This window comes from Panthera leo, chromosome B3 (assembly GCF_018350215.1).
Source record: "Panthera leo isolate Ple1 chromosome B3, P.leo_Ple1_pat1.1, whole genome shotgun sequence".
NCBI classification, from domain to species: Eukaryota; Metazoa; Chordata; class Mammalia; order Carnivora; family Felidae; genus Panthera; species Panthera leo.
In genome coordinates this window covers 36,159,055-36,176,808 of record NC_056684.1, presented here as the reverse complement: position 1 = coordinate 36,176,808, position 17,754 = coordinate 36,159,055, and the positions used below count along the sequence as shown (strand labels likewise).

The following is a 17,754-nucleotide window of genomic DNA, read 5'->3' as shown; positions in this document are numbered from 1 at the left end:
AAACATTGCCTACAACTTTTCAAAAGAAAATAATGTGTAACCAGGGATTCTATATCTTGCCAAACTATAAATCAAAGGAGAGAGCAGACTGAAGTTGATTTTAGACATATAAGAACTCAAAGGCACCTTCTTTTGGAATTAAATGAGTGAGGGTGCCTGGCTGGCACAGTTGGTAGAGCATGTGACTCTTGATCTTGGGGTCATGAATTCAAGCTGTAGATAGATAGATAGATAGATAGATAGAGAATTACACATTCACCATCAGCTTTCTTTTTTTAAAAATTTATTTATGTTTGAGAGAGACAGCATAAACTGGGGAGGAACAGAGAGAGCGGGGGGACAGAGGATCTGAAGCAGGCTCCGTGCTGACAGCAGAGAGTCAGATGCAGGGGTTCAGACCCACAAACCATTAAGATCATGACCTGAATCAAAGTCAGATGCTTAACTCACTGAGCCACCCAGGTGCCCCTCACCATCACCTTTCTTTAAAAAATAAAAAATTATTGTCTAATTTCTCATTAAACATTTTCATTTTGGGTTTTTTTTTTTGAAAAAATCTCATTGTGGGGCACCTGGGTGGCTCAGTCGGGTTAAGAATCTGACTTCAGCTCAGGTCATGATCTCACGGTTCATGGGTTCAAACCCCACATCAGGCTCTGTGCTGACAGCTCAGAGCCTGAAGCCTGCTTCTGATTCTGTGTCCCCCTCTCTCTTTGCCCCACCCCTGCTTGTGCTCTGTCTCTCTCTGTCTTTCAAAAATGAATAAACATTAAAAAAAAATAATAACAACATAAAAAATCTCATCGCTCCCAAAAGGGTTTGTGGAAAGAAAAAAGGGGATGAATAATTTCAAACAGTAAAATAAGTAGTTGTGGATTTACACCATAAAATGAATTATAGAGCTACTGTAGCAAACACTAAGGAGACTAATCCCATAATTTTCCATAGTTCCCAGTGACCTCAGCAACAGGTAATTCGGGACTATTTAATTGCAGTCACAACTGGCTAGTGTATTATATGGCAACAGCATCAGATTCCTTTCCCATTGTGACTAGAGTGACATGATCTGGCTTACAATTTAAAAGCATCATTCTGGGGCACCTGGGCGGCTCAGCCAGTTAAGCATCCGACTTTTGACTTCGGCTCAGGTCATGATCTCGTGGTTTGTGAGTTCAAGCCCTACATCGGGCTCTGCACTGACAGTGCAGAGCCTGCTTGGGATTCTCTCTGTCTCTGCCCCTCCCCTACTCACTTTATCTCTGTATCTCTCAAAATAAATAAACTGAAAAAAAAAAAGCATCATTCTAATGGCTATGTTGAGAACAGACTTGGGGTAGAATAGTAGAGCAAGGATAGAAATAAGAAGAGACCAGTTTGGACATCATTGTAGTATTCTAAGTGAAAGATGGCAGTGGCTCTGATGTGGTGGTAATGGTGGAGTTGGTGAAAAGAGGTCAGATTCTGGGTATAATTTGAAGGTAGAGCCAACAGCATTTCCTGACTGATTGGATATGGGGTGAGCAAGAAAGGAGTAGAGGTTTCTGGCCTGAGCAATAGGAAAAGAGAAACAGATGGGGGGAAAGATGAGGAGTTAAGTTTGGGGTGTTTCAAAAGTTCATTTGGTCTCCAAGTAAAGATGTCAGCTACTTGGATTGGTACTGAGATGTATGTGCCTCTAGTTCTGGAGAAAGTTCTGGCTTAGAGAGGAAATTGTGAAAGTAGTTAGCATATAAAGTGTATTTCAAGCCATGGGATTGGGTGAGATCGCCTAGGAGTGAATAGAGGTCAAGAAGGGGTATGAGGCCTGAGACCCTAAGGCACGCTAACACTTACGGTTCAGGGAGATGAGAAAGAATGGTCAGAGATGACTGAGGAGGAGCAGCCAGTGGTGTACAAGGAAATCCATGAGAGGATGGTGCCCCGGAAGCCATGAGAAGAAAGTGTTTCCAGTAGGAAAGAGTCATTGACTATTCACGCTGCCGAGAGAGCAAGTAGGAGGGGCACCGAAAATTCACTGTTGGGTTTGGCAGCATGGATATCAGTGTTTTTACCTTTACAAAAACCGCTGTGTTTTTTCCGACAGCTACTAACTTGTTCAGACAAAAATAATGTATTAAGCTATTTGGGCCCAAGGACTTAATAAATGGAACTGTCAGGTATTTCTTTTGGCCTAGGGACTTTGAAACAATTAGTAAGATACCAAGAGAGCCACAAACAGAAAGTTTGAGAATCTCTACTTTAGAGGATCGTGCTAAGTATTTTAAGAGGGGGAAGCTCCTCTTGCCTTTTCTTTGTCTCTGCTGAGAAGTTTGAGTTAGTCATTTTAAATCTGATCAGATTACTGCAGTGAATAAAATTGCCCTAATGTGGTTCAATATAAAAAACTAAGGAAAACCTTATCCTATGAAATGTCTGCAGTACAGCTTTGCATGAATTTTTCTTCTTGCCTCCATAGGTATGGTCTGAAATATGCGTTGCTTGGCAGCTCGGGTCAACTATAAGACTTTGATTATCATCTGCACACTCTTCACTTTGGTCACGGTACTTTTGTGGAATAAATGTTCCAGCGATAAAGCGATCCAGTTTCCACGGCACTTGAGTAGTGGCTTCAGAGTGGATGGATTAGAAAAAAGAGCAGCAGCATCTGAGAGTAACAACTATGTGAACCACATGGCCAAGCAGTCTGAGGAGGCATTCCCTCAGGAACAGCAGAAAGCACCCCCTGTTGTTGGGAGCTTCAACAGCAATGGGGGAAGCAAGGTGTTAGGGCTCAAATACGAAGAAATTGACTGTCTCATAAATGATGAACACACAATTAAAGGGAGAAGAGAGGGGAATGAAGTCTTTCTTCCATTCACTTGGGTAGAGAAATATTTTGACGTATATGGAAAGGTGGTTCAGTATGATGGCTACGATCGGTTTGAATTCTCTCATAGCTATTCCAAAGTCTATGCACAGAGAGCCCCTTATCACCCTGATGGCGTGTTTATGTCCTTTGAAGGCTACAATGTGGAAGTCCGAGACAGAGTCAAGTGCATAAGTGGGGTTGAAGGTTGGTATCTGTCTGCTCCACTGCCTTTTTCTATCTTGATTGTGTTGAGGAATAAGAAATTGTAGGTGTTAATGATATAGCAAGTACATACATAGCTTACTGTCAGGAGACCATTCATCACTCTGACGTCGCAAGGAGGACCGGGTTAAGTCTAAACCTGAGGCATCATTCTAGATGATGTGATATGGGGGCTGCGAGATGATACCTGATCAAATAGGATTATTCCACGAACCCGCCTCAGAATCTAAAATTATCACCTCTAAAGTAAGGGCACAGCATCTCCAAAAATTTTGCATTAAAATATGCAGTTAGTGCCCTAGGAGAGGAGACCAATAGACCTATGTACCAATGCAGTCTTACTACCAGATTAGCCAGGTGTCATCTCTGGATGGAGGTTTAAAGTCCTCAGAACAAGACACCATTTTCTCTGAACGTTTACGCTACACTCCTATAGTCTATTGCATATTGTCTTTAAAACCTGATGCAGTAGGAGCTCGTTATGAGTGTCATTAGTACATTTTGGAATTTGTATGTCAAACCTAAGATGGATCTGAAAGCCAAATTGAATTTGACTTTAAAATACATCATTTAACCCGAGGAAAGAACTTAGTGTGTTTTCAGATTGCTTTGCTTAGTTTTATTTTATTTTATTTTCTTCATTCTATTAAAAAGTGATTTTCATACAATATTTTAAGTTTTTTATAATATCTTTACCTAATGTTCAGAAGAGGGAAGGGCCAAATTCACTTATATTCATACCACTTCAAGATAATTGTTACCATTTTGTATATTCTCTGGAGGTCTTTGTACCTAGGTCTATGTTTTAACATAGTTGTAATGATACTTAACCATACAGTGTCCAGGGTGGTAATATTTTCTTAGAGATTTCAGAGATACCCATCGTCAAACCCTTTCATGTAAATTATGTAAAATGTATAAAAGTAATAGATGTTTGGATGCTAAAGAAAAAGTAAAAAGCACCCATAACCGGTGTTAATATTTTGATGTGTTTTCCCGATCTTTTTGTTGTTTTTTTAAATAAATTGAGATCATACTGTGTAGTCAATTTTATATTCTCCTTTTTTCATCTAAAATATATTGATTATTCCCCCTTGTTATTAAATATTTACCGAATATTTTAACAACTACTATCCATAGTGAGAATATGCCATGATATGTGTAATGTGTTCAGCCTTTCTCCTTAGTTGGCCACTTAGGTCACTTCCAGTTTTTTTTGCTTTTATACATAATGGTCTAGATATTTATAGTTAATCATTTGCTGTTTTAATTATATTCTAAGAGTAGTTTCCTAGGAAATAAACTGTCACTCAAATGATAGAAGTTGATCTATTTAGTTACACTGCTTTTTCCAGAAAAGGTTGAACTACTCATGTTTCCAGTAGCAGAGTGTGAGGGCACACTTGTCACCCAGCTCTTGACATCGTGGAACATTGTTTTTTGTTTTTATTGTTTTTTTGTTTGTTTAATTTCTTAATGTTTATTTATTTGCGAGAGAGAGAGAGAGAGAGAGAGAGAGAGAGACAGTGTGAGCGGGGGAGGGGCAGAGAGAGAGAGAGAGAGAGAGACAGAATCTGAAGCAGGCTCTAGGCTCTGAGCCGTCAGCACAGAGCCCAGCGTGGGGCTCGAACTCACGAACCGTGAGATCATGACCCGAGCCAAAGTCAGATGCTTAACTGACTGAGCCACCCAGGGGCCCCAAGGAACATTGGTTTTTCTTTTTTTAATCTGTTGTTTACAAAGGATCTCATGATTTGCTTTCTATAACAATTAGTGAGGTCAGATATCTTTTTCATATGCTTTCAATCATTATAAAATGATCTTCATGTTGTTTCCCTCTTTCTCTAATTAAGTGGGCTTTTAAAATATTTATGTGAACTTTTATATATATAGTAAGGTTAATAATACTTTGTTGCACTTATTAAAGATATTTTCTTCAATTTGGTTATCTTTCATTTTACTTATGATTTGTTAGTTTTGGAAGTTTTTAGTTTCATTTACTAAACTTACAGACCTTTTTTTTTTTTTACTTTTATGGTTAGAAAGTCATTGCCACATTGTGGTCAGCTGTTCATCTGTACTTTCTCTTAATAGTTTTATTAGGGTTTTGGTTTTTTACATCAAGCTTTTTAGGCCAGCTTAATTGATTTATATTTTGGTAAATGGTACAAAGTCAGGGTATAATTTCAGACTCTTCCCCTCACATGTATTGAATAATCTTTTGTCCCCACCAATTCATGATGCAGTCTTTATATTAAAAGCATATCTGTAGCCTAGGTTTCTTAGCCCTTATAGCTCCTAATTCCTTAAACTGTTTTGAAACTACACACAGTTTTGTAGGTTCTTGGTTTCTGCTATGTCCATCTGATGTTGATCAAATTATTTTAGAACTACAGAAAGGAGTTTATTTCTAAACACATAGACCATGAGGCAGCAATACAATATTCTGTGCAATGTGGCATTATTGTATTCCCCGTGTAAAATTACTAAAATAAACACTAATAAACATCTCAAAGTTTTGCTTAGAACTTTACAAGAGATCATCCATTAATGAATTATGTCAGAAATCTCTAGTTAGATATACAACTTTAACTCATTTAAAAAACACGCCTCATTCTCAAGAGTCACATTTTGACATGCCGGATATGAAGAAGAATTGCAAACTGCGTTTATACTTGAAGTTGCCTGGTCATACCCGGCTCCTTAAGCAAATACTTCAACCATCAGCTGATATAGTTAGACCACATCTTAACATTGGAGAGAGAGAGGAGTAGGTTACTAACTTGAATGTGAAGTACAAACATGTAAGAAAATTTCAGAGTTAATATTTTAGGATAAACCTGTGGTAACATTATCTACATGTATTGAAATTGTACAAAATACGAATGTATGAAACGGGGTTTTGAAAACGGGACGTCTGTAGCTCTGTAAAACATCAGTTCTTAAAGGGTTTTCTACTACACTGCATTGCTGTCTGTCAAATACTGAACAAGAGTGAATAAGCCTCAATTTTGTTTTTCATGTCTGATTGCCTCATTACTAGTTTTTAATCATTATGAAAGTAGCGTAATACCAAAGCTTTAAAGCTGCCGATAACCCTGTAACGTGCCCCAGAGGTAAAGCAGTGGAGAGCGTTGTTCAGAATACGCTTGGAAATGTCCAGATGTGGTTATTTATTTAGTCTCTCTATTTTGTAGGTGTACCTTTATCTACACAATGGGGACCTCAAGGCTATTTCTACCCAATCCAGATTGCACAATATGGGTTGAGTCATTACAGCAAGAATCTAACTGAGAAACCCCCTCATGTAGAGGTATATGAAACAGCAGAAGACAGAGACAGAAACAGCAAGCCGAATGACTGGACTGTGCCAAAGGGCTGCTTTATGGCTAGTGTGGCTGATAAGTCTAGATTCACCAATGTTAAGCAGTTCATTACTCCAGGTAAGTGATGATTATTATATGTGTCTGCTAATTTTATGTTGATTTATGGTACCTGATAACTCCTTTAAAATTGCTTTTATGGTTTTAAAAAGCACATTAGCAGACCCTTTATATTGTATCTATATAAAGAAACATGGTGTCACCCAAGTGAAATCCCTAGAAAAAGAACAGCTAAAAATTCAAGGTTATTAAAAAAAAAAAAAAAAAAAAAACTGCGTGGAAAACCAAGCCATAGATTGAATATTAAGATCCAGGTTACTACATGGTATGTGTCTCCTTCCAGGGATCTATGTCCCATAGGAATGACCCTCATTGGTTTATTTTAGTATTTCAGTGCAGCATTTATTCTTTAACTTTTAAACTGTTTTGCATTAAGGTAGAAATTTTTCTTTATAGAGAGCCATCCTTTCCTTTGTCTGGTTTTTACCAGCATGGTTTTTTTTTGTTTGTTTTTTTTGTTGTTTTTTTTTTTCAAAATATTATAGCATTAGCAACCAGGCCTGCTTCTCGTATTGAGTTTTGTTAATGTACTAGATTGTCTCAAACTTCATATAAAACCATTTCATTAATAAAAGCATTTATAAAATCAAATTAACTTTATGCAACATTTCCCCTTTTAGTAAGACAGTCTCATTAATTAGGATGTAATGTATTTTTCTCCTCTAATCAATATCCATGAGAATTAATGAGTCGATTACTTAAAAAGACAATGAAATAATTTCAGTTAGCACCTCAGGCTTAATTCTCTATGGGGGAAATGTTGTCAAGAACAGAACTGATTCCCCCCTCCCACCAACCTTGCAGTCGGTAAATAAAACGAGAGAAAAGGTTATAAGACCTCTTCTGTATTCTCTCCTTGTCCTTTATTGATGACTGTGTAATTCACAGACCTTGAAAGCCACAATACAAATCTACTCATTCTAGATGACCTTAAGTAATGGATTTATGAGTGCTTAATGCAGTGCAAATAATGAATGACCTTTAGTTTTTATTGTGACTAGAACTTCTTTTCTCCTATGGTATTCTGTGATATTCCAGTACACAGAGCATCTCTGCTTATTGTAAAACCACAGGCTTGACTGGTGAGAAAGTACGTGGAGATGTTCAAGAGTATTTAGCTTGTGATACCAAAGAGGTTATTGTAGCAGGAAATGATTAGACTAAGCAAAAGGACATTTGTTTTTGTATGTACCCAAGGAGCTTACTTTTGCACTAATTAATAATGTTGTCTGGATTAGGGTGAGAAACAGCTCTCATCTTGATCTCAAATGTTGAGAAGTTGTCTAGAGTGGTCTTTTGAACTCTATTCTATTTAGAGCAGTAGATTTCATTGCTCACTTTGGATGCCCTGGGTGATACAAAAGATAAGTCTCCTCATACTGTGTGAGGGACCCTCACGTCAGCTCTTCATTCTGCAGCCCGTAGCTAGAGATAGAACTGCTTCCTAAGGTGGTTTTCATTATATGGGGGGAGGGAACTCTGGGACACTCTGTCAGTGGCACACAAGCTACTCACAGTTGGAACTCCGTGTTGGTGGAGTGTGCTAATTGGGAATGGGGCGCTTGTTTTGCTATCTTGGGCATGCGTGGAGGTGTATTTGATCTAGGTTATGAGGGCAAGTGAGTTGGGTTACATGGAAGTTGTTGCTCAGCGCAGGAGAAGGAAATCAAAGCAGTGAGACTGTTGTATTTGAAGCGCAGGATGGGGAGATGAGGCTTTTCAGAGGGTATAGACCTCCTGGGGGATCAATTCAGAGAATCCCTGTTGAGAAGAATTTGGAACTTGTGTATAGAAACATTGGCCTCAATGAGGTGAGTCTCAGAGGACCAGGGGCTGAATGCTGTTGGCCTTTTAGTTTTTCTTTTGGGGCCTTTAATTTTTTTCCTTGAAAGGAAATAAAATTAAAATCCTCTAGAAGAAAGAACCAGAACATGGGTCTACATCATATTTTATTGTTTTGTTTGTTGAATAATGTTTGAGTTCCTCTTCCTAATTTTAAAATTGAATGAACTGAAACTATACCTGTCATACTCCATTAAATTAAATTAGCTTTCCCTTTCCTGATGTACTTTCTTCACTTCATTTGCATGACCTCACTTTCTCCCCTCTCTCTGTGCAGCCATTCTTTCTCAGACTTCTTGTGAGCTTCTCCTGTTCTGCCTGGCCCTTATCTCTCACTGTTCCTCAAGGTTCTGAGTAGGGAGGGCCTCTTCTCACTGAGCTTATTAGTATGTGGATTAAAATGAATGAATGATGATGGTTTGTGTTGTATGTGAAAACATTGATTTAAAGACTGTTCTTAAGTGTTTATCATCCTTTTTTGGCCTAAAGGACACATACACCAAGAATAAACACTTCTAGTAACTCCTAGGCTTAACTGCTCAGAGAGAGGATGAGTATGGATTTCAAAAAATGGGAAACCCAGAACTTTCTACTAATAGATTGAAAGTAGGCATCTCTAGGTACAGAATACCTTCAGTAGAGCTCAGACCTCGCCTGCTGTATTTCCAGAGTGGTTGCCACAACCACACTCACATCCCTTTTGCTACCATTTGGATCCTTCCGAGTGGTGTTGACAGGTTATGTAACCACTCTGTATATCTATAAATTGGGAATTAAAAGACTTGGAAGATTGTTGTAAAGACTACCATTTTTTGTTTGATTGATTTATGTTGGGAATTAGGACTTCTTCTCTTCTTCTGTGTGGCTCAGTAGCTCCCTCTGGTGGTGATAGTGTTTTAGGAAAATAGTCTTTTTTTTTTAAAGGTTATATCCCATGACATCAACTAATCTGTTATAGTGAAACATCAGGTAATTTTGGCCATATCATTTCATTAGATTTATATTGATAAAGTGAAAGAAGGGAATTCTGGGAGGAAAATAGATAATTCTTCAGCTTCCTCCCATTTTGGACTTTTTAAATTTTAAAAATTTTTATTATTGTTAAGAAAGAGAGTGCAAGTGGGGGAGGGGCAGAGAGAGAAGGAGATACAATCAGAAACAGGCTCCAGGCTCTGAGCCGTCAGCACAGAATCCAATGCAGGGCTTAAACCCACAAATCGTGAGATCATGACCCAAGCCAAAGTCAGTCACTTAACCAACTGAGCCACCCAGGAGCCCCCCATTTGGACTTCTAAAGATGGATCACTGTTATTCAGTTTCATGAGAATGAATTGGTCATACTTAATAATATTGTCTTATTAATGAGGCATTACCCTAAGAATGAAAAAATAAGCACTCAAGACAGTCTTCTCTGCTGAATATAATTTAAACTTGAGTGATTTGTCAGTCAATTTAGAACCCTGCAGTGTTTTGGGAATGTTGTATTGAGCATCAGATTCCATTTTACCGTAGATGTAGGAAAACAACTAGTAAAGAGAGAGATTGCATGTTGACATTTTTCCAGATAAAATGGATCTTTATTAGAAATATGCTTCTGAAATCCCTTTTTAAAAAGTCACTCAAGACTTTAAGAGACAAAACAGATGAATATAAAGGAAGGGAAAAAAAAATAATATAAAAACTGGGAGGGGGACAAAACAGAAGAGACTCATAAATATGGAGAACAAACTGAGGGTTGCTGGAGGGGTTGTGGGAGGGGGGATGGGCTAAATGGGTAAGGGCACTAAGGAATCTACTCCTGAAATCATTGTTGCACTATATGCTAACTAATTTGGATGTAAATTTTAAAAAATAAAAAATAAAGTTAAAAAAAAAAAAGTCACTCAAAGCATCATTTGACATGTAAGTCTATCAAGATGTTCTCGTTCCTTATACAATTTCCATGATTGTCTGTTCCATCAAATGAAATAATTAAGAGCCCCGGACCAATTATGTCCACACTGGTAGAGTCCAGTGTTGGGAGAGTTTAACAGCCAGCTCCACATGCTAGGGCTCTCCAGGCTAATTACTCTTGTCCACACTTCATCTTTGCCCCTGGTGATATACGGGGTCCACACTTCATCTTTGCCCCTGGTGATATACGGAAGATTTCTTCAAAGGACTCCTCAAAGCAGATCTGATTCTGTAGCTATTTTGAGAGAAATAACTCTTCCAGCAATTATGCTCATGAGGATGCCATTTCCAATACCATTTCTTTTTCATAGTCTTTGATCTTGGGTCCAGGAATCCTGGTTTCTGGTCCCTACTCTACCACGAATTGGCATTTGGCTCTGAGCAAACCTTTTAACCTTGCAAAGCCTCCATATCTTTGTTCCTGAAATGGAAGTAGTAATTCCTGCTCTACCGGCCTCAGATTATTATAAAGATCCTGTGAGATAACACATGGGAGTGTAAATTCATATATAAAATATGCAGTACGTATATTTTTGCTGGTGGTGGTGGTCGTGTTGCTGCTGCTCTTTAATATGCTCTGTTTCTTTTCTTGGTAGATCTAGACCAGCCATATTCAGAAAGGCAACTTTTTGGGAGTCAGCTGTCATTGTACTGTAGATACGCAAGAGAAATCTCTTATTTGATGATTTGCCAGATAAAACAGCTGTTACTGTTTTATCAGCCTCCGAAGGCCAGTGGCTTCAGAGTAATAATAATCATAATCACTATCAATTTTTACTTTGTTCCAAGCCACTATCTTTTTTTTTTTTTTTTAAATCCTCACAATTACCTTGCAAAGTATTATTTAACATGCGAAGAAACTGAGGTTCAAAGAGTTATATCGTCTTGAACATCTCAAAGCTAGTAGGTGGTAGAGTAACAGTTCAAACAAGGTTTGGTGGGGTTTTAATTCTATGCTTCCCCCTCGACCTCCCCCAGTTTCCCTCCCTTTTTGTGGGCTACATGAACCCATTGCTTAATTTTCAGAAATTTTATTCACAACTCCAGCAGATATCTGGAAGCAAACCTATCGTTTTCAGCATCAGTTAGCAGCAGTTAAGAGTGTATATTGTAAAGGGAAGCCTGACTGGTTCAGTTGGCAGAGTGTGCAACTCTTGATCTCTGGGTCGTGACTTTGAGCCCCATGTTGGGCATAGAGATTACTTAAAAATAAACTTAAAAAAAAAAAAATGTGTATTGTGAAGCCAAACTAGGCAACCTGAGTTTCACATTTTGTACATCAGGCAAGTTACTTAACTTTCCTGTGTCTCAGTTTGTCAACCATAAAGTAAGAGTAATAATAGCACTATTCTTGTTACAAAGATTAAGTGAGTTAAGTCCAGTAAAGCACTGGGGTGCCTGGGTGGCTCAGTCGGTTAAGTGTCCAACTTGGGCTCAGGTCATGAATTCACGGTCTGTGGGTTCAAGCCCCACGTGGGGCTCTGTGCTGACAGCTCGGAGCCTGGAGCCTGCTTCCGATTCTGTGTCTCCCTCTCTCTCTGCCCCTCCCCTGCTTGCACTCTGTCTCTCTCTCTCAAAAATAAAATAACATTAAAAAAAAAAGCGACTAGTAAAGCACTTAGAACATAGTAAATACTTACTAAATGTTAATTAGATTAAAAAATTCATGTGCAGCCATTCTTCTAACGTCTCACAATATTATGTGCTAAGCCTATTTTGGCTATTTTTTTCTCTTTATAGAATGGGTATATTAGGGCAGCCATTGATTATCGACCAGCCAGCATTCGATCTAGAAAAGGCAGTTTGATCAACAACACCTTAATCATTTGCTCTTAGCCCGCTAAACTAGACAGGCCTGAAACTCGTGAGCCGTCATGGATGGGCTCATCAATTGTATCATTTGTTTTTGGTTACTTCAGTAAAATGATGATGATGATGATGATGATGATGATGATGATATGGTTAACCAAAATATCGAAATGCTAATTTTGTATGGTTAGTGGTTATCAAGGAGGAATTGTGATTTATTTTTAATACAAAGAGCTTTTATTCTAACCAGTCTCTGTTGGTATATTTTCCCCCTACAGAAACCAGTGAAGGTGTATCCTTGCAACTGGGGAACACAAAAGATTTTATTATTTCATTTGACCTCAAGTTCTTGACAAATGGAAGTGTGTCCGTGGTTCTAGAGACCACAGAAAAGAATCAGCTCTTCACTGTACATTATGTCTCAAATACCCAGCTAATTGCTTTTAAAGAAAGAGACATATACTATGGCATTGGGCCTAGAACTTCGTGGAGCACGGTCACAAGGGACCTGGTCACTGACCTCAGGAAAGGAGTGGGTCTTTCCAACACAAAAGCTGTCAAGCCAACCAAAATCATGCCCAAAAAGGTGGTTAGGTTGATTGCAAAAGGGAAAGGCTTCCTTGACAACATTACCATCTCTACCACAGCCCACATGGCTGCATTCTTCGCTGCCAGCGATTGGCTGGTAAGGAACCAGGATGAGAAAGGTGGCTGGCCAATTATGGTGACCCGTAAGTTAGGGGAGGGGTTCAAGTCTTTAGAGCCAGGGTGGTACTCGGCCATGGCCCAAGGGCAGGCCATTTCTACCTTAGTCAGGGCCTATCTGTTAACAAAAGACCATTTATTCCTCAGTTCAGCTTTAAGGGCAACAGCCCCTTACAAGTTTCTGTCCGAACAGCATGGAGTTAGGGCTGTGTTTATGAATAAACACGACTGGTATGAAGAATATCCCACCACACCTAGCTCTTTCGTTTTAAATGGCTTTATGTATTCTTTAATTGGGCTGTATGACTTAAAAGAAACTGCAGGGGAAAAACTCGGGAAAGAAGCGAGGTCCTTGTATGAGCGTGGTATGGAATCCCTTAAAGCCATGCTCCCCTTGTATGACACCGGGTCAGGAACCATCTATGACCTCCGCCACTTCATGCTCGGCATTGCCCCCAACCTGGCCCGCTGGGACTACCACACCACCCACATCAATCAGCTGCAGCTACTCAGCACCATCGATGAGTCCCCAATCTTCAAAGAGTTTGTCAAGAGGTGGAAAAGCTACCTTAAAGGCAGCAGGGCAAAGCACAACTAGAGCTCAGAACCAAAATCGTCTTTCAGCCTCTGTCATACACAGCTATGGGCTCTACGTCAGCGGAGCATAGGCACATTTTGAAAGGTGGTATACTAGGTTTTTGTGGATTACATCAAAGTGATAAATGAAACCAGTCGTCGGAGATCATTGCATTCTGTGGGTTGGGTGTTTTGAAACCTCGGTGGCCCTTGGAGCAGAAAAGTGTTAGTCGATGGCTGAACAAAGGTGTTTAACTTTGCCTTGCTTATCACCTTCTGCGGTTCCACAGATAGTCCCATCCCTCTGGGTTTGGGAAAGACACTGGTAAGTGGCTGTTAGTGGCCAGCTGTCTAGTGCTTACCTGAAAACTTAGTATGGGCCTCTCTTAAAATGTGACTATTTATGTTTATGTTGGAAGCAAACTTTAAAAAATTATGTGCTGTAATACAGTAAGTGTGTACTCGCAGCCTGAATAGTGGACTGTGTGCAACTTTTTAAAATGATGTTTCTTTTCTATAGATTAATTTCTGGGCAAATTTCGTGTTGCGTTTGTTGAATTTGTTATATATGGAGAATATTTTGAATGTATGGTTTTCTTGAAACATGTAAATTAAAAACACAGCCAGTGTTCAGGCTTCACAGTTATATAATGTAAGCACAACTAAAATGAAACTTGTTGACTGCACAAGAAATCACAAAAATGTTATTCTGTTTTATGAAACTCGATCTACAATCAGTAAAGATTTGATAATCAGTCTATCCCTCCCCACTCCCCCTGTGATGGTTTCTTTTTGTCACTGTCTAGAATTCTGTATTTCATTTCAGACTACACCTGAGAGTTTTATCTGTTTTGGGAGGACATTTTGGAAATTTTCTTTAAGGAGCTAGTCCCCTCCCGCTGCCCTTACAGGGGTTTTTTTCCCCTCTGTAAAGAAACGTACTCTGTCAGATACTACACACAAGAACCATAGCAGGTTTTTTCCCTTCTTTTAGGTCATTCTTGGTTGTCAACTTTCCAGACCATTGACTCTGCACATCAGTGTTTTTCTTTTGCAATTTTAATTTTAAATTATTTCAGCTGTTGGGTAGATGCTACCACATTTGCTGTATGTGTGTAACCAGACCTTTCTTTTGGTGTTATATCCTACCATACCTCACATAAATAGGTTCACAGCCCTCACACCCTGGGCAGTGTCTGCTAGAGGGCTTCCGGCATTGTCAATATCAAGCGAGGTTGATTTTGCTGTTTTTGTTCTAGTGTGTGACGAACACCAAGTCACTACTGTAACTTACACAGATTGAAATACGAGACCCCACACTTTCAGGAGACTGAGTCTGACAAACACAATTGCAATTTGTCTGTGACCTGTATTAAATGCACATCAAGAGCCACGAGGGCACTTGCCCACATACTGCATCTTAAATTGAACTCAGCCTACCAACACAACTTAGAAGTCAGAAAATATATACATGTGTATGAGTGTAATATAAAGGCAAAGTATACATATTAGTGGCAAAGGGAGCAGGAGCCGAGAAAACAATATAGATCTACACTGAAGACGACATTACAGAAAAGTAAGCTTCAACTCCCAAGTTATGCGGCCACAACTCTATTTTGCCCACAACAGAAGAGCTGCGGGTTATTCAGTTTCCCCCTAGCATTTGACTTTTGTAGTTCTACATTAGATGTCTCAACAAAAATACCTGGACTCCCTTTTTTTTTTTTTTTTTTAATTTCAGTGCTCAAAAAATAAACTTTCTCCAATCTGGAAACCCTTTTTACTTCATCTTCTCTGTTATTATCTAGAGCGGTCCAGACTTCTGCCTTGTGTTTGCATACTGGTACTTCAGACTAAGGGAATCAGCAAAAACAGCGTGGTATGCTTCCGTGACAGATACCAGTGCCTTAACGATGTGGCTGTCCTTTTCCACTGAAAAAGGAAAGACATTTTGATCTAGAAATGGCATTGCTGTTTCATTGCTGTTGGTTTCACACTGCCTTCCACGTTGCAACAGCAACTTGATTTTTCTCGTGGTCCCAGAATTTTCTAAGAGGATGAGTTGAACCTGCGACCGCCCCGCCAGCATATACTGGTGGTTCTCAAACTTCAGGGTGCCTCAGCATCACCTGGGAGCTTCCTGAAATTCAGATGCCGGTTACTCACTAAATCTGCCCGTGAAGCATGAGAATCTGCATTTTTGACAAGCATTTGGATAATTCTCATGCAGGTGATCTGCGGGGCAGACGTGGAGGAACACTGCCCAAGACCATCGATTGCGTTTTTGTTCCGAAGCACCTACAGAGTTTTCTAGGGTTTTAAACCATGTGAAACGTTTACTTGTTCTCAGCTTAGAAGAATGGGGAAGGTATTTTAGTTTTGTTTTGTTTCTTTTGATTTGTCTTTGTTTCAAGATAATGGGTCTTTGTTTTTTGCATTCATCTTGAGTTAGCTCTGATGTTAAATTAAATCTATTGCCACTTCAGTTGTAAAACCAGCCAAAAGTTTCCAGATAAAGGTCAAGTTTGGCCCTTTAGGATTATTGTACATAAAGGCTTCATCCAAAAACCACCCAGTGTCTGTGAGCAAATACAGAAGTGACACACAAGCACAACTTTCCAGATGTGGCAGAGGCCTTTTCTTTGTCGGTGTGCAAACTTTCACTGAAAGCTGCTATTTTCATCCTTGTTGTAATTGTTTTTCTTGTTTCTCCTCCATTGTCCATGTGGGTTAGATGCCATGTGTTAAATATGCAATAAAGTGTTTACAGGATGCCCTTCTGAAGGGCGGTCCTTTGTAAAGCTGTACAGACTTGGCAATTTAAGCACAATGTGCACATGTTAGTTTTCTATACAGCAAAACTGGATTTTTTGCAGATGGAAAGGTATTTTGTTTCTATACAAAGTAAATGGATTGTTTGTGCTTAATGTAAAGCTGCTTTATAAAATTGTAAAATAAAGTTTTTATCTTAAAAGGAATATCTCTGGAGATTTCTTCCTTCTCTAATCTAAGATTTTTTGAGCCCAGCAAGTGGATTTCTGAGGATTTTCTGTTCAACCGGTGACAACTAGGCAGTAAATATTCATCAAAGGTGTATCGGGCCCTTTAAGACAAAGTGGGGAAGGGCCTGTCCCGTGGGTCTTACCCCTAGGAGGTTTATTGTACAGGGGGACACAGTGTCCACAGAACAGTTTCAGAAAAGTAAACTGCCAGACTCTGGTTGGTCAGGAAAGGTGTTGTGGAGGAGACAGTGCCTCCCTGGGGGCTTCAGTTCCCGGTGCCGAGTCGAAGAAGAGGAAAGGGCAACGAGCAAAATCAGGGTGCCCTTTGCCATGCTGATTCAGGCTGGTAACCATTTTTGTCTTAGATTTATTTGAAAGTTTGTCCTTCCTGTATTTTCTGTCCTTGCCTCTTCTCCAGAACAATAAGCATTATTGAATCTCCGCCCCTCCCTTCTTCTCAGTAATGATATACCCTCCCCAATACATGTAAAACCAGAGACCAGTCCGGGTTTATGTTGTGTTTCACTGCACATTATCTTTTGGGTTAGACACATTGCACACCGTTTGTATGACGGAGTACCGGTGGATCCCCAAGCAACTTTTCTAGCTGATGGGTGCACAGGCTACGACTCAACATCCTTGGCATCTCTTTTTTCTCTCTCTCATCCTCAGTTGGGATTTCTCTCTCTCATCCTCAGCCATGGGTTGCAAGCAGTTCTTGGTCTGGATGAGGGCTCAGGCTGCTCTTGCTTTGATTTGCTATTTAGAGCCAAACTGTTAACCCGTTGGCCATTCTGCTTTAGCACACTAAACCTCTTCTGTTCGCCTCCCCCATTGCCCTTGAGCGGGAACAGACCCTCCAAGCCCCAGAGGACTTATTCCACAGTCTGAGGAGCTCGTGTGACCTGAGAATGCCTCCTTCTCCACGGGACCCTGCCAGCCACTGTGCCACGTGACCCTGCTGCCTCGAGCCAGGACTGTGAGACCAGGGGTGAGTCCCTCAAGCTGGGCCCATGAATGTCTGCCCCAGGAATCTGAAATTGGGATGGATTCGAAAACCGAAGTAGATACATCGTGAAACGCAGAGATGAGAACAGAATCTTGTCAGTGCTTCGGGCCCTGGATGCAGTGCGTTTCTGGGGCCCGCTGCATTTCTCCAGTTCCGTGAGATACCGCTGTCTCCTCAGGATGCATTCCTAATGTGTGCTTGCTTAGGTTGGCCAGATTTGACCTCTGTTCCCTAGAATAACAAACCCTAGTTAATAACATAGTGTCTGCATTACAGAGAAATGTATAATGTAAATTCTACATTACATACATTTCCCCCCAGTCTGGACCACTGTGGTTGCTAGGT

General features: G+C 39.9%; 1 protein-coding gene across 2 annotated transcripts in view; it reads left to right on the top strand.

Annotated features, from left to right (window-relative positions):
* The window catches only part of GLCE (glucuronic acid epimerase), a 113,470-nt gene extending 97,103 nt beyond the window's left edge, over positions 1-16,367 (top strand). For both annotated transcript variants that reach the window (XM_042941562.1, XM_042941563.1), the window contains exons 2-4: positions 2,456-3,052; positions 6,268-6,513; positions 12,396-16,367. In XM_042941562.1, the coding sequence (XP_042797496.1) occupies positions 2,470-3,052; positions 6,268-6,513; positions 12,396-13,420 (1,854 nt within the window). In that variant the 5' untranslated portion in view covers positions 2,456-2,469 and the 3' untranslated portion in view covers positions 13,421-16,367. The remainder of the gene's footprint in view (positions 1-2,455; positions 3,053-6,267; positions 6,514-12,395) is intronic.
* The last annotated feature ends 1,387 nt before the right edge of the window (positions 16,368-17,754 follow it).